Source organism: Vipera berus (assembly GCF_964194415.1).
Source record: "Vipera berus genome assembly, chromosome: 16".
Lineage (NCBI taxonomy): Eukaryota > Metazoa > Chordata > Lepidosauria > Squamata > Viperidae > Vipera > Vipera berus.
This window is the reverse complement of record NC_138219.1, coordinates 4,862,863-4,884,972: the sequence shown is the minus strand read 5'-3', so window position 1 is coordinate 4,884,972 and position 22,110 is coordinate 4,862,863. Positions and strand designations below refer to the sequence as shown.

The window sequence follows — 22,110 nt, the reverse complement described above, 5'->3', positions numbered from 1 at the left end:
CGCAGCGCCCGTCGCGCTCCGGCCGGGATGCTGAAGCCGCTGCGCCCGAGTTCCGCTCTCGCGATTCCCACTGCGCATGCCCGCCTCCACCCTCAAGCAAGCGCTTAGAGCGGCCGGCCGCGCCTCGGCCTTCCGGTTGGCGGAGGGGTGTGTCTTCTTCAAAATGGTCCGGGTGGGCCATTTCCTCCCACACACACACCCCCTTTCTTCTTTTAAGAAAAAGATGGACGGAGCTGCTGAAGGGGACGGAGGCCTTCGCTGCACGGTGGGGGACCCTCTGCCTTCCTTCTCCGACGCTTGGCGCGTGTCCGAAGAGGTGGAGGGTTAGCAGCTGCACCGGTTGAACTACCTGCCGGGTCATTCTTAGAAATGGCACCCTCTGCGGGGAAGGGCGCTTAGACCTGGTCGAGAGAAGGGGTACAGGTAGCCCTCGACTTACAACGGCTCCTTTAGTGACCGGCATTAAGGGGGAAAAAAGTGACCCGGGACCGTTTTTCACACTTAACGACCGTCGCAGCCTCCCCACGGTCACGGGATCAAAATGCAGAGGCTTAGCGGCTGACTCGCCTTTATGACGGTGGCAGCGTCCCAAGGTGGTCAGGGGATCCCCTTTTGCGACCTCCTGACCAGCAGAGTCAATGGGCAATCCGGGTTCACTTTGCAAGCCGGGATACTGATTTTAACCACTGCGGCGATTCACTTAAGGGTGGCAAAATAGGGTAAAGTTCGCTTAACAGATGTCTCGCTCCATTGCAGTCGTAGGTCGAGGACGCAACAGGCAGAAGTATGGCCCAGAAGGGGCAAATGCATGAGAAGAGGCCCGCCCTGCCCTTCCTGAGGAAGCCTCATTTTAGATCAGAATTATGGAATTAGATCAGTATTTGGCAGCTTGAAGATGCGTGAACTTGTCAAGCCCATTCAAGGCGCTTTATATTTTTCACTGACGGTTTTTCTGTGTTGCTTTCTCCATCTCTTTATTGTAGCTGGAGTTTGCTGTCCAGATGACTTGTCAAAATTGCGTAGAGGCAGTTCAGAAAACACTGCAAAACGCACCAGGTGAGATGGGCACGCGGAACGTATCAACGTTCTTTTCAAGGGCAGTTTTGTTTTCTTTAATCCCACCTTTACAATATTTATAAATAACTCAAAATGCTGAACAAATCCAACACGCCTCCTGTTTTCCCCACAACAGGGGTGTCAAACTAGCCATGTCATGGGACACGATGTATCGTGGCTTTTTTCCCCCATTGTCGACAATGGGGTGGGTGCGGTTTCCCCATGATCTGGCCTGTGGGCCGGCAGTTTGCCCCACAGCAACAACAACCCTGTGAGGTGGGTTTTGCTGAGGGAGAGCGACTGGCTCAAAGACCCAACAGCCAGTTTTGTGTCTAAGGCGAGACTAGAACTCTCCATCTCCTGGTGATTGGCCCAAAGTCATCCAGCTGTTTTGCATACCTAAGGTGGGATTAGAACTCCTAGTTGCCTGATTTCTACCCAATAATTTACTTCCTCACCATTTCACTCACTGAAATTCCATAGATGTCGAAAGAATGCATCAGAAAGGCAATTCAGTTTTCCATCCTGCTCTTTTCTGGCTGATGGAAGGACTCCTGGAATACTCAGCCAATTTCGGCACAGAGCACCAACTTCTGAAGGAAAAAAAACAACTAAATCCATTCATTGTTGGAAGCCTTGTTTTAGATGCAAAATTATTTTCATGAGTTGCTAAATACAGAAATGGCGATGTTGACTTTGGGGCTTTCTCTCCAGGGTGACATAGCCAGCTCTAATGAATTTAATGGATTAATTAAATTTATCCAGAGTGCCAGTTTGATCTAGTCCAGGGGTAGGCAATCTCGGCTCTTTTAGGACTCATGGACTTCAACTCCCAGAATTCCTGAGTCAGCTGACTCAGGAATTCTGGGAATTGAAGTCCATGAGTCCTAAAAGAGCCGAGGTTGCCTACCCCTGATCTAGTCGTTAAGGCACCATGCTAGAAACCAGGAGATTTGAGTTTTATTCCTGCCGTAGGTATGAAAACCATCTTGGTGACCTTCAGCCAATCCCTCTCTCTCTCTCTCTCTGCCCAACCCATCTCACAGAAGTTGCTGTTGTGGGGAAAAATAGGAGGAAGAACGTGTGTCGGATATGTTAACCACCTGGAGTTATTTGTAAAAAATAACAAAGGTGGGATGCGTACACACATATAAACACACACTTTATGCATCCTTACATTAGGCTGGTCCAATCTTGGCAACTTTTAAGACGTGTGGACTACAACTCCCAGAATTTCCCACCCAGCTTCTATGCAACCGGCTGGGGAACTCTGGGAGTTGAAGCCCACGCGTCTTCACGTTGCCAAGACTGGGAAGCCCAGCCCTACGTGTTTCTTTCTCCCATTTCCTTGCAGGCCTTCGCATAGTCAACATCCAGCTGGATACGCAGACTGTGCTGGTAGAGACAAGTCTTGGTACTGAGGAAGTCCAGACCCTTTTAGAAAGTACAGGACGCAAAGCCGTGCTGAAAGGAATGGGAAGTAACGTTCCAGGTAAGTCCCAACCTGATCTTCCACTTCCTTTTCCTGGAATAAATCTCCAGCATACTTTTAAATAGCTCTATGAGGTACAAGCTCTTTTTTCCCCAAGGGACTGGTGTGAAGTGGAGGGGAATTGTTGGAAAATTTCTGATGGCTTTAAAGCATTGTCCCTAGAAGTTACGGGGTCAGCCATGAAACCTTCAGAAGAGGTCTGCTACGTTATCTGGATCAGTGTTTCTCAGCCTTAGCAACTTTTAAGATATCTGGACTTCAACTCTCAGTTCTCCAGCTAGCAAGGAACTGCTAAACAAGCTTAACAATAAACATCCTAACTGAAGACCCTCCAAGTCCATTCTTTCCAACAGTAACAGGGCAAGCCACTCGAATATAAATTGAGAACAAACCCCACTCTCTAATTAGCACTGATGATGTTATCTAGATTGGTAATGAAACATCTGCAAGAAAACACCCAAGCTCAGCGAGCACCAAGGACCCTACAGTCCTTTTCTCCTCCTCCTCCATCCCTTTTATTCCTCCACTCCACAAACAATGTTCCCTTCCAGCACTGATGACGTTAATTAGTTTGGTAATGAAATGTTTGCAAGAAGACCACCAAGCTCAGAGAGCACCAAGGACCCCCTCCTGGCTCTTTGAGCTTTCCGGCCCAGGCTGAGAGTTTCCCCCCCCTCAGGGATCAAATTTAATTATTTTAACTGTTTTTAACTCTTGTATTGTATTGATGTTTTTAAATACTTTGTAAACCGCCCTGAGTCCTACGGGAAAAGGGCGGTATATAAATTCAATAAACTTAAACTTAAACTTTTCCTCCTCATGACATTACCTAGTTTGGTAAGGAAATATCTGCAAGAAAACCACCATGCTCAGAGAACACCAAGGACCCATGGTCCTCTCCTCCTCCTCCTCCTCCCTCCTCCACAAACACCCCTCCCTTCTAGCACTGATGATGTTACCTAGTTTGGTAAGGAAACGTCTGCAAGGAAAACCCACCAACTTCAGACAGTACCAAGGACCACCCAAGATTATTTGTTTACTCCCAAAGTCTCTTTCGTACTCTTGTTGACTCCCCCTTTCTTCAAAGGATTACTCGGCAGTGCCGCCGTGGCCATGGTGTCGGGCCGTGGACTGATCCAAGGCGTGGTGAGGTTCCTGCAAGTCTCGCCCGAAAAGTGTCTTGTGGACGGCACGGTGGACGGCCTTCAGCCGGGGTTGCACGGGCTACATGTCCACGAATTCGGAGACCTTAGCCGCTCTTGTGACAGGTGAGAGCCTCCAGATTGAAGGTGGTGGCTTCAGGGACTTGTAAGGGTTGGAGAGATCTTTGTTTTCCTGGCTATAAAATCTCCCCCTTTGATTTTATCCCAAACAGTTGCGGATATCATTTCAATCCTAAGGGGGAATGCCACGGAGGCCCCCAGGATCAGCACAGGGTGAGTCAGGAACTCTTCATCGCTTGCTTTTTTTTTCTTCCCCTTGGTTTATGTCTCCGTACCTTGCGTGGACTTCCAGATGGTGTCATGGTTCCGACAGATGAAACTCTTCAAAGAACTTCGAGGCATTTACCTTAAAGAACCTTTATTCAAATAGCATGGCGTCGGCAAGACCCTTGGTGGAGCAGTGGGCTAATGCCTCCTTAAGTAACACCAGCTGCCTGCAATTAGTGCAGGTTCGCGTCCCACCAGGCTCAAGGTTGACTCAGCCTTCCATCCTTCCGAGGTAGGTAAAATGAGGACCCAGATTGTTGGGGGCAATAAGCTGACTTTGTAAAAATGCCGCTGGGGGGGGCGAAAGCCCTAATAAGCAGGCATATACATAGAATGAAGGCTATTGCTAAGCACATTGATTTGTGCTTTAAATTGTAAGCCGCCCTGAGTCTTTGGAGAAGGGCGGGATATAAATGGGATTTTAAAAAAAAAACATAATCGAAGCCAAAATCTGAATTCCCCTCCCCTGAGCACATAGTATCAAAGCACAATTCCTTCCTCCAGTTAACAGTCATAAATCACATTCCCCAATTCGTATCACCTCTTTATTTCAACAACCTTGGTTCTCACGCTAGGTCCGGTGTTATTTATGTCTAGCTAGACCACAGGTCTGCAACCCGCGGCTCCAGAGCCGCATGCGGCTCTTTCAGCCGTCTCCTGCGGCTCCCAGTCCTCTGCCATGTGCAGTTCAAAAAAAAAAAGTGGGACTAAAAAAGTTCAACCAATCAATTCAAATATGCAGGGTAGGTGCATATTAATAATAATAATAATATCTCGCCTTGGCTCCACTCTTCAGTCAAACCCTGTTCTGCGCATGTGCGCATGTACGCGCATGTGCACACATTTTTTGCAGCTCCCAGTTTTTCCTTTTGTGAGTGAACCGGTTCTGAGTGGCTCTTTCACTGTTTCAGGTTGCTGACCCCTGAGCTAGACTCTCGTGCACATTTCCTTCCCCCCCACCTCCTAGCATCATCTAACCCTAAAAGCAAAAAGGAAGAAAATGGCTGCCTCTCCATCCATTGTCAATGAAAAAAACCATCTGAAGTTAGCGTTGACAGGCGGGTGGCACGCAACAGTATGTCAGTTTGCAGAGGAGAGTTTCCAGATTGGATAGAAGAGTGGGAGCAGGTTCAGGATCAAAACTTGTGGCACGCTGGCCAAAAGGGGCCCGGGGTTGCTTCGCAGCTAATGCTGCCGGTGACACCCTGGAGTCGGAAGCAAATATGACGGAATATCAGAGTTGGAAGGGACCTCAGAAGGCCTTCTAGTCCAGTCCCCCGCTGAAGCAAGAGACCCTGTACCAGGGGTAGGCAACCTTGGCTCTTTTATGACTCATGGACTTCAACTCCCAGAATTCCTGAGCCAGCCATGCTGAGGAGAAATGGAGAGGTTTCCAAGCAGAGCCATGCTGGCTCAGGAATTCTGGGAGTTGAAGTCCACAAGTCATGAAGGGGCCATAGTTCCCCCATGCTGGCTCAGGAATTCTGGGAGTTGAAGTCCACAAGTCATGAAGGGGCTATAGTTCCCCCATGCTGACTCAGGAATTGCAGGAGTTGAAGTCCATGAGTCATAAAAGAGCCGAGGTTGCCTACCCCTGCCCTGTACCATTCCAGACGAGCAGCTGTCCAGTCTCTCCTTAAAAACTTCCAGCCATGTCCCGAAGGTGCTTTTTCCAGAGGCAACTGGACTTCCTTGTTTTTCTTGGGAGACGTTTCACTTCTCACCCAAGAAGCGGCTTCAGCCATTTTGTAAGAAATGGGCCCGCCAGGTCATTCAGCCGGTGCAAGCAGAGCTGAAGAAGCTTCTTGGATGTGAAGCGAAACATCTTCCAGAAGGAAAAAAAAGCACAAAGAAAATCTAGTTGCCTCTTGAAAAAGCACTTTCGGGATAAGCAGGACCTGGGGACGACGACAAATCTCCAGAGACAACCTCCAGCAATGGAGCATAACTTGATCCACAGCTTCTCTGCCTTGGTAGAAAAGGGTTGTGAGAAAGCCTCGGTTGGACGACGCAGTGACGGATAATGGAGGTCAGTATCTCTGCGCCCTTTTGGTGTTGAGCAAATTGCTGGCGGTCCTCAAGTTAACAAGCCTTCATTTAACAACTCTTGAACGTGAGAATAGCAATTTGCCCAATACTGGGAAAATGAAAACTTGCCAGCTGAAGAGGTTTTAATTAAGAAAACCTTAGAATGTGCAGAAATGGATAGACTGACGTTAGAGGTTAAAGAGAAAGAAGATTCGGTTTATTACGGAACGTGGGATAATTTTTACCAATGGTTAGGAAAACAAACTAGTGAGGAATAAATGTGATGTGTTATTTTGAATATAGGTTAGTAAGAAGAAATGACATGTGTTAATTAACTGATACTGCTTTGGATGATCGTTTATTACATTTTCTGCAGTTATTGATTGCTATGTTAACTATTGTTAATTGAACACATGTACCTGGACAGTAGCCTGTTTGCTAAAGAATGAAAGTGTTATTGGGGGATCCCAACCCTGTGCTAATCCCAGTCCCAATCCTGATCCCAACCCTAACCCCTAACCGAATCCTATTTTACCCCTAACCCTATAAAATTCAATAAAATCCTTAAAAAAAGAGAGGACTGTGCTGAAGAAAGCCACTTACAGCTAGCTGCTCCTTGCACATGACTGTTGCAGTACCTCCCACAGTCCCACATGATCAAAATTTGGCTGCCCGGCCACCGACACGTATTTACGATGGTTGCGGCCTTTGAGGGGCACGGGATCGCCGTCTGCGACTTTCCCAGCTGGCTTCTGACATGCAGAGTCGATGGGGGAAGTCGGATTTGCTTAACGACGGCCTGGTTCACTTAACGATGGCTGCGATTCGTGTCACAGCCATGGGGGAGGGGAAACGTTAGTAAAATTATGTGCCAGTCCCCTAAACCACCGCCTTGCTTAGTGACAGAACGTCTCATCCCAGTTGTGGCTCCACGTTGAGGACTTACTTGTCCATTTTCAGCATGCGGGTGATCTTGGGAATATCTTGGCCGCTGCCGATGGAAGAGCATCTTTCCGGATGGAAGATCATCAACTGAAGGTGAGTCAGTCTGGAGAAAAGCTTACTGGGGCAATACGTCCGTTAGGAGGGGCTCGCATCACCTGGTTATTTTTTCCCGTTTTTCCCAAGCTGGAAGCTGCCCATTTTCTGCAACTGGCCTAGAAATTCTTGAGTTCTAGTCCTGCCTTAAGCAGGAAAATCAGCTTGGTTAACTTTGGGTCGTCACCAGGAGACAGTGAGTTCTAGTCCTGCCTTAGGCACGAAAGGCAGCTGGGTGACTTTGGGCCAATCCCCAGGAGACAGTGAGTTCTAGTCCTGCCTTAGGCACGAAAGGCAGCTGGGTGACTTTGGGCCAGTCACCAGGAGACGGTGAGTTCTAGTCCCCATGCCTCCTAGATATCTGACTGTCATGGGCCAGGATCGGGTCCACTCACGGCGCTGTCTTTTCCCTCTCCTTAGGTGGATGATATAATCGGCCGTTCCTTGGTGATAGACGAACGAGAGGATGATTTGGGCCGCGGGAATCACCCGCTGTCAAAAATCACTGGAAATTCGGGGGAGAGGTAAGGAATCTGGGCTGGTTCCTTTTTTTTTGCTGGAAGATTGGGGCTAGCCTGGATGTCTTGAAGCAGTAGGAAGAAGCCACGGATTAGGGTTCACTGCATATACAGTTAGTTCTCTGCCACAAAGAGGAGGAGGGGGGGTCAACCTTGTCAGCCTTACCTGGTTCTGCTTGATGCCTCATAGGCACCCTGCCATCAAAGGCTAGGCGGGGAGGCAGATGGAAGGGCAATAAAGCTGTGTGTGTACATGATAGGAGATCGGGAGACGCGGGGGGATGGTTCGCCTACCCCTGGTCTAGATAAAGATTCTTTTTGGGGAAAAAACAACAACAACAAGATCTCTCCTACCTCTTCCTGGTTTTGCAGAATAGCCTGTGGAATCATTGCTCGCTCAGCCGGCCTCTTCCAGAATCCCAAGAAAATATGTTCTTGCAGCGGAGTGACCCTTTGGGAAGAACGGGAAAGATCGGCGGCCAGGCCAGGCCAGGCCGCTCCCGAACAACCGTCTCCTCACCTCTAGGATGTGGGTTTCTGCTGCTGCTCTCCTCGCTCTGGGATTTGCAAAGGGGTTTCACGCATTCTCTGAAGCTGTGGCCATCTCAGTTGGCCTCCCGGAATGACCCCAATAAGGCAGGTGTGCGCCTGGGTGTGTATTGGTGTGTCTGTGGAGAGAGACACAAACATACAAATTGGCTTTGCTGGCAGGGGAAAAGATTATTATTGCACGTGACAGATTCCGCCCCCCCCCCTCCCAAACCTCTGAACATTCCAATAAACCATGTCAATTTTAGGTTTTGTTTCGTTTTTCCCCTTTGTAGCAGGATTGATTAGATTGATTGATTGATTATATTTATATGCCGCCCTTCTCCCTAAGGACTCAGGGCGGCTCACAACAACAAAAACTAAAAAAGAACATGAAAATACAAAATTTAAAAAAGAATTAAAACAGTTGTTGTTGTTAGTTGCGAAGTCGTGTCCGACCCATCGCGACCCTATGGACAACATTCCTCCAGGCCTTCCTGTCCTCTACCATCTTCTGGAGTCCATTTAAGCTCACGCCTACTGCTTCAGTGACTCCATCCAGCCACCTCATTCTCTGTCGTCCCCTTCTTCTATTGCCCTCGATCTTTCCCAGCATTAGGCTCTTCTCCAGTGAATCCTTCCTTCTCATTAGGTGGCCAAAGTATTTGAGTTTTAGCTTCAGGATCTGGCCTTCTAAAGAGCAGTCAGGGTTGATCTCCTCTAGGACTGACCGGTTTGATCGCCTTGCAGTCCAAGGGACTCGCAGGAGTCTTCTCCAGCACCAGAGTTCAAAGGCTTCAATTCTTTGGCGCTCAGCCTTTCTTATGGTCCAGCTTTCACTGCCATACATTGCAACTGGGAAGACCATCGCCTTGACTATACGCACTTTTGTTGACAGGGTGATGTCTCTGCTTTTTAGTGTGCTGTCTAGATTTTTTTTTTTATTGAAAAGTTTTATCATACATTTTATCTTTGACAGTCCCCCCTACCCCTCCCCTATCCCTCCCTCCTTACCCCTCCCCCCCTCCCCACCCCCCCCCCCGACTTCCCAGAGCTGAGTACAAGGTATAAAAAAGAAAAAAAGAATCATAAACAACCATATGCTAACAACCAGTGTGCTGTCTAGATTTGACATGGCTTTCCTCCCAAGGAGCAAGCGTCTTTTAATTTCTTGGCTACAGTCCCCATCTGCAGTGATCTTGGAGCCCAGGAAAATAAAATCTGTCACTACCTCCATTTCTTCCCCATCTATTTGCCAGGAATTGAGAGGGCCGGATGCCATGATCTTGGTTTTCTTAATGTTTAGTTTCAACCCAAGTTTTGCACTCTCCTTTTTCACTCGCAACAAGAGGCTCTTTAGTTCCTCTTCACTTTCTGCCATTAGAGTGGTATCATCTGCATATCTTAGGTTGTTGATGTTTCTTCCGGCAATCTTAATTCCAACTTTTGATTCATCTAGCCCTGCCTTTCTCATGATGTGCTCTGCATATAAGTTAAATAGGCAAGGCGACAGTATACAGCCTTGCCGGACTTCTTTCCCAATTTTGAACCAATCAGTGGTTCCATGTCCAGTTCTCACTGTTGCTTCTTGGCCCGCATATAGGTTTTTCAAGAGACAAATAAGATGGTCTGGTATGCCCATCTCTTTAAGGACTTGCCACAGTTTGTTATGATCCACACAATCAAAGGCTTTAGCATAGTCAATGAAGCAGAAGTAGACGTTTTTCTGGAACTCTCTAGCTTTCTCCATGATCCAGCGTATGTTAGCAATTTGATCTCTTGTTCCTCTGCCTCTTCGAAATCCTGCCTGTACTTCTGGTAGTTCTCGATCCACATACTATTAAACAGTAGATATGTTCAATACATAGTAATTTAACTCCATAAAACCAAATTTAAAACCATAGTCAGTCCAGGCCCGATTGTTGGAACATCCATGTTTTCAGGTCACGGCGAAAGGACCGAAGGTCGGGGGTCATCCGCAGCTCCGGAGGCAACTCATTCCAGAGGGTCAGCGCACCCACAGAGAAGGCTCTCCCCTTGGGGGTCGCCAGCCGGCATTGCTTAACCGAGGGAACTCTGAGGAGGCCGACTCTGTGGGAGCGAACCGGGCGATGGGATGTTGACAATGGCAGCAGGTGGTCTCGCAAGTACCCCGGGCCTAAGCCATGTAGGGCTTTAAAGGTAATTACCAGCACCTTGAATCACACCCGGAGGACAACTGGAAGCCAATGAAGCTCGCGCAGGAGTGGAGTAACATGGGAGTATCAAGGTACTCCCATAAGTACCCGCGCGGCTTGACATGCACGATTTGTTTTAGACTAAGCTCTAGGATTTCTTCTTTCCCCCTCTTCCTCCTTCCCCCATCTTAGGATTGAGGGAACAGTGCCTTTCCCCTTCAATGCGGGCGTGGAAGGAAGAAAAGGAACAGATCGGGTGTGCAGCAATGGATGAGGCTTGGCGCTGATGAGTTTGCAGTGGATAGTTTAAAAGGCAGAGGGGAACTTTCTCCGTTAGGCTATGCCAGGGGTAGGGAACCTTGGCTCTTTTATGACTTGTGGACCTCAGTACCCAGAATTCCTGAAGCAGCTTAACAACTGCAGTGATTCACTTAGCAACTGGGGCAAGGAAGGTGGTAAAACTCAGTTAACAACTGTTCTCATTTAGCACTGGAAATTTTGGGCTCCCTTGTCGTAAGTCGAGGACAAAATCATTGTGGGTTTTTCACGCGGGGATACAGCTGGTGCAATTTGAACTGCGCCTCCGTTTTGCTGGCTCTTTTCTTTCTTAAGCTAGCCATTAAACTGGAGTCTTCTTACCAGCTGCTGTATCTCTTCTGGTTCAATGCATTCCTTGTCGGCAAGACGGACCTCTCTCTTTTTTTGTGATGTATATCGGTTTTCTGAAATTCTGTGGGGAATGCTACCTATTTTGTGCGTGATTTTTTTTTTTTTGAAAGCTAGCTGCATGTCTTCAACCAGCCGTTTTTCAAACGTGGCAACTTTAAGAGGCCTGGACTTCAACTCCCAGAAGTACATATATATATCGTAAAGTTGCCAAGAAACCTTTTCGGATAGGCAGCTGTAGGGGAAACCAGAAAGGTTCAGGAAAGAGCCTTGGTGGAGCAGTGGGCTAATGCCTCCTTAAGTAACACCAGCTGCCTGCCATTAGTGCAGGTTCGAGTCCCACCAGGCTCAAGGTTGACTCAGCCTTCCATCCTTCCGAGTTAGGTAAAATGAGGACCCAGATTGTTGGGGGCAATTAAGCTGACTTTGTAATAATGCCGCTTGTGGGGTGTGTGAAAGCCCTAATAAGCAGGCATATACATAGAATGAAGGCTACTGCTAAGCTTGTAAGCCGCCCTGAGTCTTCGGAGAAGGGCGGGATATAAATGGAATTAAAAAAAAAAAAAATAAAAATTACAAGGTGCATCAAAGAGGAGCTGCTAGAGTCCAATCATCAATTCGAATTTGTTTCCATTGTTTATGCAGCTGTCACTTCCAACCCATAGGGGGAGGAAGAGTCTCAAAAGTCACACCTACATATAAAAGCAATCTTCTATACTTTTATATCTATGGAAATCTGGAGGCGAAGCGTCCCAATTGCGCAAGCGCAGTCCGAGACCTGGCGAAAGAGGCGTTGACTTTCAGTGCACCGTCACATAGAGCTATTCCCCAAGAGCGGCGCAACTTGAAGGGTCTTCATTACCCTTAAGGAACCCCAATATCCATGCGTAGGGAAATCCACCCTCCTTTCGCGTTTAGGGCCACGTGCTTTCCGCAGCTCGCTGTATGTGTAGGCAAACATCAACCCAGAGCTGGGGTTAACGTCCTCTCCAAAGGAGCGGGCTACTACGCATGCTCCGGAGCAGCCTCGTCTCGAGCTGGGCGAGAGCGAAAGGCGGGGCGCTGGGGTTACGTCCTCTCCAAAGGTGCGGGGCTACCGCGCATGCTCCGGACCAGTCTGTCTCGAGCTGGGCGAGAGGCGGGGCGCTGGGGTTACGTCTTCCCCAAAGGAGCGGGGCTACCGCGCATGCTCGGGAGCAGCCTTGTCTCGAGCGGGGCGCTGGGGTTACGTCTTCCCCAAAGGAGCGGGGCTACTGCGCATGCTCCGGAGCAGCCTTGTCCCGAGCCGGGCGAGGGGTTACGTCCTCCTCAAAGAAGCGCGGCTACCGCGCATGCTTGGGAGCAGCCTTGTCTCGAGCCGGGCGAGAGCTCGCGCCCCGAGAACGAGAGGGGGGGGCGTGTCCGGGCTTCGCGCAGGCGCATTGAGGCGTTCCAAGCTTTCCCGCCCCCCTCAGAAACCGCGTCGCTCTCGCGGGCGCCATTTTGTGGGGCGGTCTCGTCTGGCTGCCTTCTCCTTTTCTCCTCCGGTTCTCCTCGGGGCCGCCGGATCCGATGCAGCCGGGCGTGAAGGTGTTCGTGGGCAACGTGCCCGAGGAGGCGTCGCAGGTGGAGCTGCGCGACCTCTTCGAGGCGGCCGTGCCGGGCGAGGTGGTGAAGGTGGCCCTCATGAAGCAGTTCGCCTTCGTGCACCTGCGCGACGAGGCGGCGGCCGAGCGGGCCATCCAGAAGCTGAACGGGCACCTCCTGCACTGCCACCGCGTCGTCGTCGAGTTCTCCCGCCCGCGGCCCACCCACACCGTCAAGATCTTCGTCGGCAACGTCTCGGCCGCCTGCACCAGCGGCGAGCTGCGCGTCCTCTTCCAGGAGTTCGGGCCCGTCATCGAGTGCGACATCGTGAAAGGTAGCGGCCTGGGAAAACGGCGCCTTCCGTTCGGGCAGATAGGCTGCCTCTGGACGGGGAGGCTCCGCTCCCGCGCTGAGCTCGCCTGAGTGCAGGTAGTCCTCGACTTACGACGCGCCACCCCACCCCCCCCACCCCATCCCAAAAAAATTCCCACTGCTAAGCGGCGCAACGGAGTGAATCTCGCCCCGTTTTAGGACCAGTCTTGCCACCGTCTTTAAGCGATCCGTCGCAGCTCTTAAGGTTGTTAAGCGGATCCGGCATCTTCTCTCTCTCCCCCCCCCTGGAAGTTTGCTTGGTAGGAAGGTAGCAAAAAAAAAAAAAAAGAGAGAGGGGTCACGTGACCTCCCCGGGACACCCCCAACGGCCAAACGGTTTGAATTTTGATCACGTGGCCTCGGGGGAGGCCGTGGGGGTGGGGTGAAAAAACCCGATCCCCAGTTCCTTTTTCCCCCAGGGCCTAATGGTCACTAAACCAATGGTTGTAAGTCGAGGACTACCTATAGCGGAGGGTAGGGGGGTTTTGGGGAGGCGGGCTTAGCGGATCGGATTCCAGGGTTGGGGGTGTTGTTTGAATTCTCATTGCTCTGTTTCCTCCCCCCTTTTCACCTGTTCATTAGTTCTTGCGACAGCTCCGACGCTGACCCGAACGGTACCCGCCGGCGGCGGTGGTTTGCAAAGACGAGCGACGGGCCGCCCTTTATTCCTTGGGCTCGGGCGCCGCCACACACTACGGAAAGGGCTGGGGAGGGAGGGGGGCTTTGAAAAGGGGGTGGGTGGGAGAGATCGGGCCCCGGTTTCCGAGTGGCGCCAACGACGGAGCGCAGCGCTGTGGACCTCTCTTCCTGTGGGTGCCCTTGCGGTGGGCAAGCGGAGGCATTTCGGCCAAGAGCGGGCACGGCCCAGTAGGGACCGATAGGCCCGTCTTCCATCAGCTGGTGTTTATTTTATTAGTCTGAATTCCTGGGTGGGGGGAGATAAGGCCTCCAGTCTTGGCCAGATTGTTTTTTTTTTGTATATTGCCTTTATTATTTGGACAAATCACTCAAAGCGAACATATCTTAACACATCTTTCTCCGCTTCATTTTCCCCACCGCAACAACCTTGTATGGTGGGTTGCGCTGAGAGAGAGATACTGGCCCAAAGTCACCCAGCTGGCGAGACTAGAACTCATCGTCTCCTGGTTTCTAGCCAGGTGCTTTAATCATGGTGTACTTCTGTTACTGATGGCTGCGATATCCAGAAGGGTTGGGGGGAGAGGGAAGGTGAAGCTCTCTGCCCCTCCTTGCCTTGGGGGGGGGGCATTTCAGTAAAATATTAAGAACAGGAACCTGGTGGTGGTGTAGTGGCTTGATGTATTTGGACCTTTGTTCTTCCCCTCCATCTTGAAGCCAGACAAATATTTATTCTGTTTGGTTCTTCCAAGAATCCCATTGTAGAGGTTGGATATACTACTGTAGTCCGTACATCTTTTTTCCATCTTTTTTTGCCACTGTTGTGAATCACTGCAGTTTTTAAGTCAATTAACGTGGTTGCGTGAAACCAGATTTCTCCTTTGAGTTCGCTTGCCCAAAACTCGCAAAGGCAATCATGGGACCCCGGGATGCTGCAACCATTGTAAATACATGCTGATTGCCAAGCGCCCAAGGTTATCGCACAAGCAAAATCACATGGGATACTACAACAGGCGGAAGGGCAAGGTCCAGTCACAAGTAACCTTTCAGTGCCGTCGTAACTTCAAATGGTTGCTAAACAAAAGGTTGTAAGTCAAAAGACTTCAAAGAGGTTGGGTGGTTGGAGATAGGGGCCTAGATGTTTTTGTACCTGTGGCCAAAAGGAAGAGCAAAGCTTGTGCCTAGTAAAAAAAATCTTGTTATTTTTGTGATAACTGCTTTTCCTACTTGTAATGCAAGCAGTCTGAATGGGAGGCTATGAAAGCATGGATTGATAGTCTGTGCTAGTAGTCATTGATAGAAGACCTCCAAGGTCCCTTCTAGCCCTGTGATTCTATGACTTTTTGAATATGGGGCTTGCCTTATCCTGTGGCTATTGGATTCCTGTGGCTTTTCAATGTTAACAACCAATAGGTCTAGTTACTCAGGCAAGTTTTTCCTGGAGGCTAAAGAATAAGAACATAAATGGTCTTCAGTTTCCAGGGGGAAGAAGCTTTTATCTTTGAACATTGACCCAAGAAAACCTCCACTATTCCTAGTTGTCAACCATGTGATTAGAGCCCCTTTGTTATTTCTGAATAAGGAGAGTAATCTGTCTCCAGGTTTGGGGTTTACTCAAATAGTTTTACATTTTTTGGTCTGATTTCTGTCCTGTAGTTCTATTTTGTTTAAACAGAATGGACATTTGGTGATAGTTTGCAACGTTATCCAACTTTGGCACAGTCTGGCTTAGTCCTTATTCTAGAAATTCTCTACAGTTAGGCTTGGATTGATTTTCTCTTGTAGAAAAAGAGGGAAATTATAATTTTGGGAAATCCAGCATGATTCATCAGTGAACCAACCCAAGTATAAAATAATTCAGCAAATGTGACATAGCACATAGTACAGAACAATGATCAGAGGCAACTGCCTTTTCAGCTCCTATCAGATGGTTCTCAGTATTGCAGATGTAGGTTTATATCCATCTGTGGCCATCATGCTATTCCCCAACAAAGTTGCTTCTTGCTACCCAACAATTTATACCTTGATTTTCCCATAGTTTCTGATTAATGGATAGTCGGGTATTTTGTTTAATAAAAAATGTTCAGAGTTTAAAGCCATCAGTTCCCACTGCTAGTTGCTTTCTGGTTTGCACTAACTTGGAGAAGCAGAAAGAAATTTTGATAAGTTGTTCCTGAGACCTTTGATAATCTTGACTATATAATCACCAATGTGAATTTAGAAGGGAAAAGTCTTAACCCATGTTCTGCACCTGATGTGAAGTGTAGGAGATGCTTGTGTGTGTTCTTAACCTGCATAACCTTTAGTGGGAAAGACGCACTGTAGAAAGATAACCATCACCTCACAACTTCTATTGTTAAGTGAAATTCATTTTCATCGAAGCTGTGTATTATTCTACTGATTAAAGCCATATAAAAGTATAAATTTACTATGCGTTGTCCAAATTAGGCCACTGGTTTTATCTTAGAAGATCATTTCATTTTTTAAAGCTTTTTTTTAGCACAATACTAAGTACGCTATTTTAAAGTGTTTCTAAAAAAAACCAAAAGTCCCAACCTAGTATTAAAAGCTGTTACTCGTACATTTTCCGTGCAACTCCCTTCCAACCCTATTCTGCGTTCTGAGTGGTCTCCATTTTTGGCTGGGGATAACACGCTGATAGCATTCGGAGTCTTTTATTCAGGATTATAATGGTGAAGTAAAAAGTTACAGCACCATGGGGATAACTGTTTTTTGGGGGGGAAAACCTGTGAGATTACTTAATCCCATTCCCTGTCCAGGGCAGTCTCTGATGCTTGGCTTCCAGAGAGCAAGAGGCAGCTCCTCACGAGCCAGCCTGTTCTTCTAAACAGTTCTCATGGGAAGTTCCTCCTAATGTTTGCCTGAGCCCAGATCTAGTTTTGCCCTCTGGAGTAAATAATAATCATCAAACCTGTTCTGTCTTCTGCATGGTGGTCTCCTGGGAATTAATCCTCCTTTTTTGTGAATCAGCTAAGCAGATCCTTCAGACACTAAAAGCGTTAGTGAGCGAGAGGGGAAGCCCGGTGCTAAGGCGGAAGGTGTTTAAAGCAGCGTTCAGGATCTTGTGCCTTGCTAGGTGCCCGTGGCCTCTTTGTTGTTCCTTGTAGCTGTTAGAATGGCAAAGCCGCCCGCTGTCGCAGACAGAGGCTGCTTCCCAGTGGATACACGGCAGGTTAAAGCCTTTCTCTGTATCCAAGGCATCTCCCAATAGGAATGGTTTCCCGTAATGAAATGTCATGTGTTCCTTATTGATAACCTTCTGTCTGCTGCTTTATCAGACTATGCGTTCGTGCACATGGAGAAAGACGAGGATGCTAGGACCGCCATTGAACACCTTAACGGAAGAGAAATCAAAGGCAAAAGGATTAATGTGGAGCTTTCTAATAAAGCTCACAAGAGGGGGATTGCAGGATACATTGGCCAGTTTGGCGGAGATGAAAAGAACAAAATACCGACTTTAGAGAACATGCAGACCAGGAACGATGGCGTCAGGTCCGGTAACCTTGCCTTCCCAATGGCCAATCCAGCTTACTCTTCACTTGACTACGATTACCAGCAGCGGATGAACAATAACAATTTAACCAAATTCGACTCGAATGGCCAAGCCAGGCAGATCTCCCCTTCTTTCTTCCGAAGGGACCGGAGCCCCCTAAGGCGCTCGCCCACAAGAGCGGGCTACGCCCTTCCCATGACTGGCCAGCAAGCTTCCTACAGAGACCAGCCTGCAGCATCCCTTGGGATGGCCTATAGGCCTCAGCCTACCACTGGGCAGGCAGCCATGTACAGAGCCCAGCCCTCGGCCATGCTGGCAAATGCATACAGAGCCCAGTCCTCTGTTGCCATGGGACCCTCCAATTCTCAAACAACAGCAGCTGCTGCTGCCGCCGCCGCAGCATTAACATCCTATAATACTCAAGCCTACGGAACCCAGGCCGCTGCTTCCCAAGTTGCCACTTACGAAGCCCAGCCCTCCACGACGTACGCTGCTGCTTACGGGGCCCAGACCGCTGCCTCCTACGCGGCTTCCTATGGGGCCCAAGCAACGGCCCTCTCCGCCTCTTATGGAGCCCAGACGGCAGCCAACCAGTCGGCCTTGTACGCAGCTCACACGCTCTCAGCCCAGCCCGCTTCCTACGGAGTCCAGCCCGCCGTTGGCCATGCTGCATCCTACGGGGCTCAGGCGTCATCCGCGATTTCATCGGCTTACGGGACCCAGTCGGCAGCCAATCTGGCAGCTGCTTACAGCATGCAAGATGCTGCAGCTGCGGCGGCCGCTTACAAAACGCAGCTGTCTGCTTCGTTGCCCGCAGCCTACGCAGTCCAACAGTCTGCGGCGGCCCCCGTGGCAGCAGGCTATAGGTCTCAGGCTTCAGCGTACAATGGGCTGGCTCAGACCGGTCAACAGGCAGCTTCCTATGCGGGAATGTCCCAGGCAGAAACTGCCGTTCTCCACCCGCTGTATGAACGGACCCGTCTCTCCCCACCGCGTGGCAGCCGCGAGGATCTCTACCGAAAAGCAGCTGTCATGAACAAGAGGTATGCAGCTTTGATAACGCTTTGCACATCCCTCCCGCGTTCTGTCCAAGGAGCTCTCTGTACTTCAGAGGGACTCAAAACGAGGCTTCATTCTGCACTTCCTAGCAGGCGGCAGGTTTCTTTCAAATCCTTGGAATTGGGGGTGTGTGCCTGTAAAGGGGAAGGGGTTGGGAATGGAGCTTGCTGGCCTTTTGCTTCAATGGTTCTTCCTTTATACTTTTTTCCCCCTCTCAGCTGATCTTCCAGCCCTTTTCTGTGCTTTTTCTGTTAAAGGGGAAAGTGAGCAAAAGATAGCCACACTCGTACTTTACCTCTCTCCCAGTCTGCATATGATAAATACATTCATGTAAGAAGGAAGAGATACTGTAATTACCAAAAACACCTTGGCAACTTGGTGGAAGGTACATTGGCTCTGCTTCATGAATCCACCCTATCGTATGAAAGTGAAGCGAGGCACTTTTAAGGCTCTTTAACTCAGCTTCAGTACAAAGGTACTGAAGGGCTGTATTTGACTCTTTCCCTATCCAAAGAGACCAGTGTTTCCAGTCAACTTGGGGTAAAAATAAATAAAAATCCCCTGCTCACCGTGCCCTATATTTTGAGCCACATTCAACATCCAGCAGCCTGAAATTGTAAGTGGTTATATAATCGGGTAGAATTTGAAGGCGGAACATGAGATAAACCATTACTGAATCCTTGAGCAAACCTGTGTTTCCCTGGTCAGGTTACTAATGGGGGAATTTTTCCCGCCAGTTCCAAAAGTTGGCCTTAATGCAAGTCAGGATCCTTAACGCCTCTTCCTGGAATTGAATTTCTGGACTGTAGTCTCGTCAAGTCTGGAGGAGCTTCACGGTGCCTTTTTTTTTTTTTAAGGTATAGCTTAACTAAGCCGCTGAGAAATTTCTCGGCATCATCCAAGACACAAAATAACTCCAATTCTTGTCAGATAGCAAGTGGGGGGGGGGTGGATCTCCTTTGAATTCTTCTAAAAGGTTTCTGTCTGTGCTCCCACTCACACTTATTGCTCTCCTATTGCCAGGTTTGGGTGGAGGGGTACCCTTGTCACAGCACATATTTGATGGCGTCTACCACGAGCCTCTTTTTTTTTTTACATTTAATTTACCAAATGTCTCTTCTCTTAACCAGGTACAGTTCCGATCTCTCAGATGACCGCCGTTTATCTGACTTCTCTGATTTCCGCCGTTTATCCGACTCCCCCCATGCGTACCGCCATTCGCCCACAAAGGCTCAACTGGATTATCGCCGCCTTCCCGACATGCAGTCTGATGCCCGTTACGCAGGTGCCTATGGCGACTACTTGCGTAACGCACAACTGCAGCTGCATGCTAGTTACCAGCGCCGTCTCTAGACGAAATGCCCCGCCTTCTGGGGTGGGACTCTCGTTGCCGTGGCCTCCGCCGTTGTAACCTGTAGAGCATAATCCCAGCGGCTGCGTCCTTAGGGAGCAGTTTGATTTCAAAATAATCCTTTTAGACCTGACATTTCTCGATCATGGGCGCCCCTAGGCCGCTTTAGTTCTTAACCTTTCTTTTCTTTTCTTTTCTTTTCTTTTTGTTCTTCCTTACGCCATGTAAAGGCTGTGCTATTTACCTTAAACAGCGAGGTGAGTCCTATACGCTGCCCCAAGGTGAACGATTTTCTGGGGGGGGGGAAATCCTTTTGAGTGATTCCCTTAAACGTACTGTTAGGGCACTCTGCTCAGCCTCAGTAGCCTCGTACGTTGGTGCACCCTGGACCTCTTAAAATCAAAGTACGGTGTATGTGTGGGGGGGTTGGTTGTTTCGCACAAAGAACGTCCACTTAAAGTTTCCTCGGTCTGGCCTTTCTCGAGATCACGCCAATGAGAGAGGGGAAAAAAAATCCACCTGGTCACCTTCATTTTAACGAGAGAATCACCTTTTCTAATCAGCCCAGTTGCTTTTATGTAACGGCTTCCTTCCTTGATTTATGACAGTCTATGCTGTGCAGGTAACCCTCATGTTAGAAGTGAGTTTAGATACTTTTTTTGTTTTGTTTTTGGTATTCCTGTAAATAAAATGGGCTGACAGACATTTTAGACCACCCAGTTTGTGTTATGATTTTGGTGTATGTTTGCGTACGTGCACAAGTAGCCATTCATTCATCCTTTCCTCCCCCCCCCTTTTCATCGGTACGTGTATAAAACCAGCCTTGCCCAGTTTTGTCCCACTGGAGGTTTTATCCTGTGTGGCTCCTAATCATTCCCAGCCATTTTCCCCATACGGACTGCGGGTAAAGACGTCAGTGATCCAGAATTGCTGGCAGGGGCTTAGTCTGGGAACGAGTGCGGTGAAAGGGTCCTGTGGAAGACTGATTCTGCCAAGGGGTCCTGGAAGTGGGCAGTCTGCCTTCAGCGTGGGTGGGTGCAGACCAGGTGTGTCAAACCCATTTGAATTCCTTAGATCCAACTCTCCTGCTCAAAGCTAGCATTAATAGAACCGGGGTTACCCTTTAATGCGTGAGGAACTCGTTGCACCTATGGCATTAAAAGACAAATCGCAGTGGCTAAGCCTTCTGTTAAACACAGTACAGGCAGTGGTGCCCAAAATTTATGTTGCTAAGCGAGACATTTGTTAAGGGAGTCTTGCCCCCTTTCACAGCTACTTGCCACATTCGCTAAGCGAATCGCTGCAGTTGTTAAGTGAGTAGCACAGTTGTTCAAGTGACTGCCTTCCCCATGGACTGCCTGTCCAGAAGGCTGCAAAGGGGATCCTGTGACTTGGGGGCCCTGCAACCATCATAAATACGAGTCAGTTGCCAAGCATCTGACGTTTGATCACGTGACCCTGGGGATCTTGCAACTGTCATAAGGTGAAAAACGGTCATAAGTTACTTTTTTTGTGTCCTTGTAACTTTGAGCAGTCACTAAACGAACTGTTGCAAGTCGAGGATTGCCTGTAGTTGCATGTAAATGGAGATAAATCACCATTTTCCTTCTGTCCCATTTGATCTCCACGCAGGCGAGTTCTCAATATAGGGGGAAAGAAGCATGGGGGTGTGACCCTGGAAGGCTTGGAATAGCTGTTGTGATTCCTGGCAACTGACTGAGGAAGTGGAGAGGGTGGCTTTTCCCCCCCCAAACCATGCTTGGTATGTTCCTTGTGCTAGACCGTGGCTTATTTAGCCATGGTTTAATAGGCGGGTTTCTAGTACACATTTTTCAAAATCAGCTGGCCATAGATTTGTAGTCTTGTCACATCCATGAATGTCACTTAATTCAGCCTCAACAAGAGCCACCCCAGGATTCCAAGCGCCGTTGAAGATTAAAGGAACTGGTTCCTGTTACAATAGAAGAACAAATCAAAACAGGAGTTTGGGTCAGTAGGTGCTCAAGGACACTGATGATGATTTATTACTCCCAGTTAAAAGAACTTAGTTTTCCTTTCAACACAGTTGTTCTGTCTTTCTCCATTATGAAAGACTGCATTGGACAACAAGTGACATTTGAGCAATAAAATGTTAAATTTAAAGGGAAAGGCCTTGCGCACTGCAGCATCCCGACATTCAAATAATGCAAGGTCCTTGGATAAGGAACTTGGTCCTGGCACTTTAAATTTGAATTTTTTGTTAACATTCAACTTAGCCGGTATTGTTTCTTGGCAAGATTTTCATGGATTCTTACGGCATTGTAATATGGATCCTGTCATTTCATCCCTGCTTAAAAGTCAGTTAATGTTAATAACTATTTAACTGTGTCTTGGTTTTTTTTTCCTTTTTTTAATTTGCTACTGGGAGTTAAGAGAGGTTGGGCCATTTCTGCCTGATCTACGAGACGTGAGAGTACAGGCAGTCCTCGACTTAGGACCTCAATTGAGCCCCAAATTTTTGTTGCCAAGCAAGACATTTTAAGTGAATTTTGCTCCATTTTACAACCTGGCCAGTTATTAAGTGATCGTGTAACACGGTTAAGTAAATCTGGCTTCCCCATTGATGTTGCTTGTCAGAAA

At 48.6% G+C, this 22,110-nt stretch overlaps 2 protein-coding genes across 6 annotated transcripts; both read left to right on the top strand.

The window, feature by feature from the left end:
• The first annotated feature begins 205 nt into the window (after positions 1-205).
• CCS (copper chaperone for superoxide dismutase) lies at positions 206-10,110 on the top strand. 5 transcript variants are annotated; one of them, XR_014028128.1, is made up of 9 exons: positions 206-265; positions 984-1,056; positions 2,378-2,548; positions 3,636-3,816; positions 3,924-3,984; positions 7,027-7,104; positions 7,525-7,628; positions 7,995-8,576; positions 9,999-10,110. XR_014028128.1 is itself a non-coding variant. In XM_081340828.1 (8 exons), the coding sequence occupies exons 1-8, from the start codon at positions 224-226 to the stop codon at positions 8,146-8,148; spliced, it is 831 nt and encodes a 276-aa protein (XP_081196954.1). In that variant the 5' UTR covers positions 206-223; the 3' UTR covers positions 8,149-8,704. The 5 variants fall into 5 exon arrangements, 4 of the variants coding, with proteins under 4 accessions (XP_081196954.1, XP_081196953.1, XP_081196955.1 ...); XM_081340828.1 differs by lacking the exon at positions 9,999-10,110 and having other exon boundaries at positions 2,411-2,548; positions 7,995-8,704; XM_081340827.1 differs by lacking the exon at positions 9,999-10,110 and having other exon boundaries at positions 7,995-8,704.
• Positions 10,111-12,286: 2,176 nt separating this feature from the next.
• LOC308675243 (RNA-binding protein 14-like) lies at positions 12,287-20,196 on the top strand. The gene is made up of 3 exons (XM_081340354.1): positions 12,287-12,893; positions 16,867-18,124; positions 19,271-20,196. The coding sequence occupies exons 1-3, from the start codon at positions 12,545-12,547 to the stop codon at positions 19,491-19,493; spliced, it is 1,830 nt and encodes a 609-aa protein (XP_081196480.1). The 5' UTR covers positions 12,287-12,544; the 3' UTR covers positions 19,494-20,196.
• Positions 20,197-22,110: the final 1,914 nt, after the last annotated feature.

Coding starts and splice junctions, on each gene's coding strand:
- CCS (XM_081340827.1), top strand. CDS start 224: ATGGACGGAGCTGCTGAAGGGGACGGAGGCCTTCGCTGCACG. Junction 1,057..2,377: donor AACACTGCAAAACGCACCAG/GTGAGATGGGCA, acceptor TGGGAAGCCCAG/CCCTACGTGTTTCTTTCTCC. Junction 3,985..7,026: donor GCCCCCAGGATCAGCACAGG/GTGAGTCAGGAA, acceptor GTCCATTTTCAG/CATGCGGGTGATCTTGGGAA.
- LOC308675243 (XM_081340354.1), top strand. CDS start 12,545: ATGCAGCCGGGCGTGAAGGTGTTCGTGGGCAACGTGCCCGAGGAGGCG. Junction 12,894..16,866: donor CGAGTGCGACATCGTGAAAG/GTAGCGGCCTGG, acceptor CTGCTTTATCAG/ACTATGCGTTCGTGCACATG. Junction 18,125..19,270: donor GCAGCTGTCATGAACAAGAG/GTATGCAGCTTT, acceptor TCTCTTAACCAG/GTACAGTTCCGATCTCTCAG.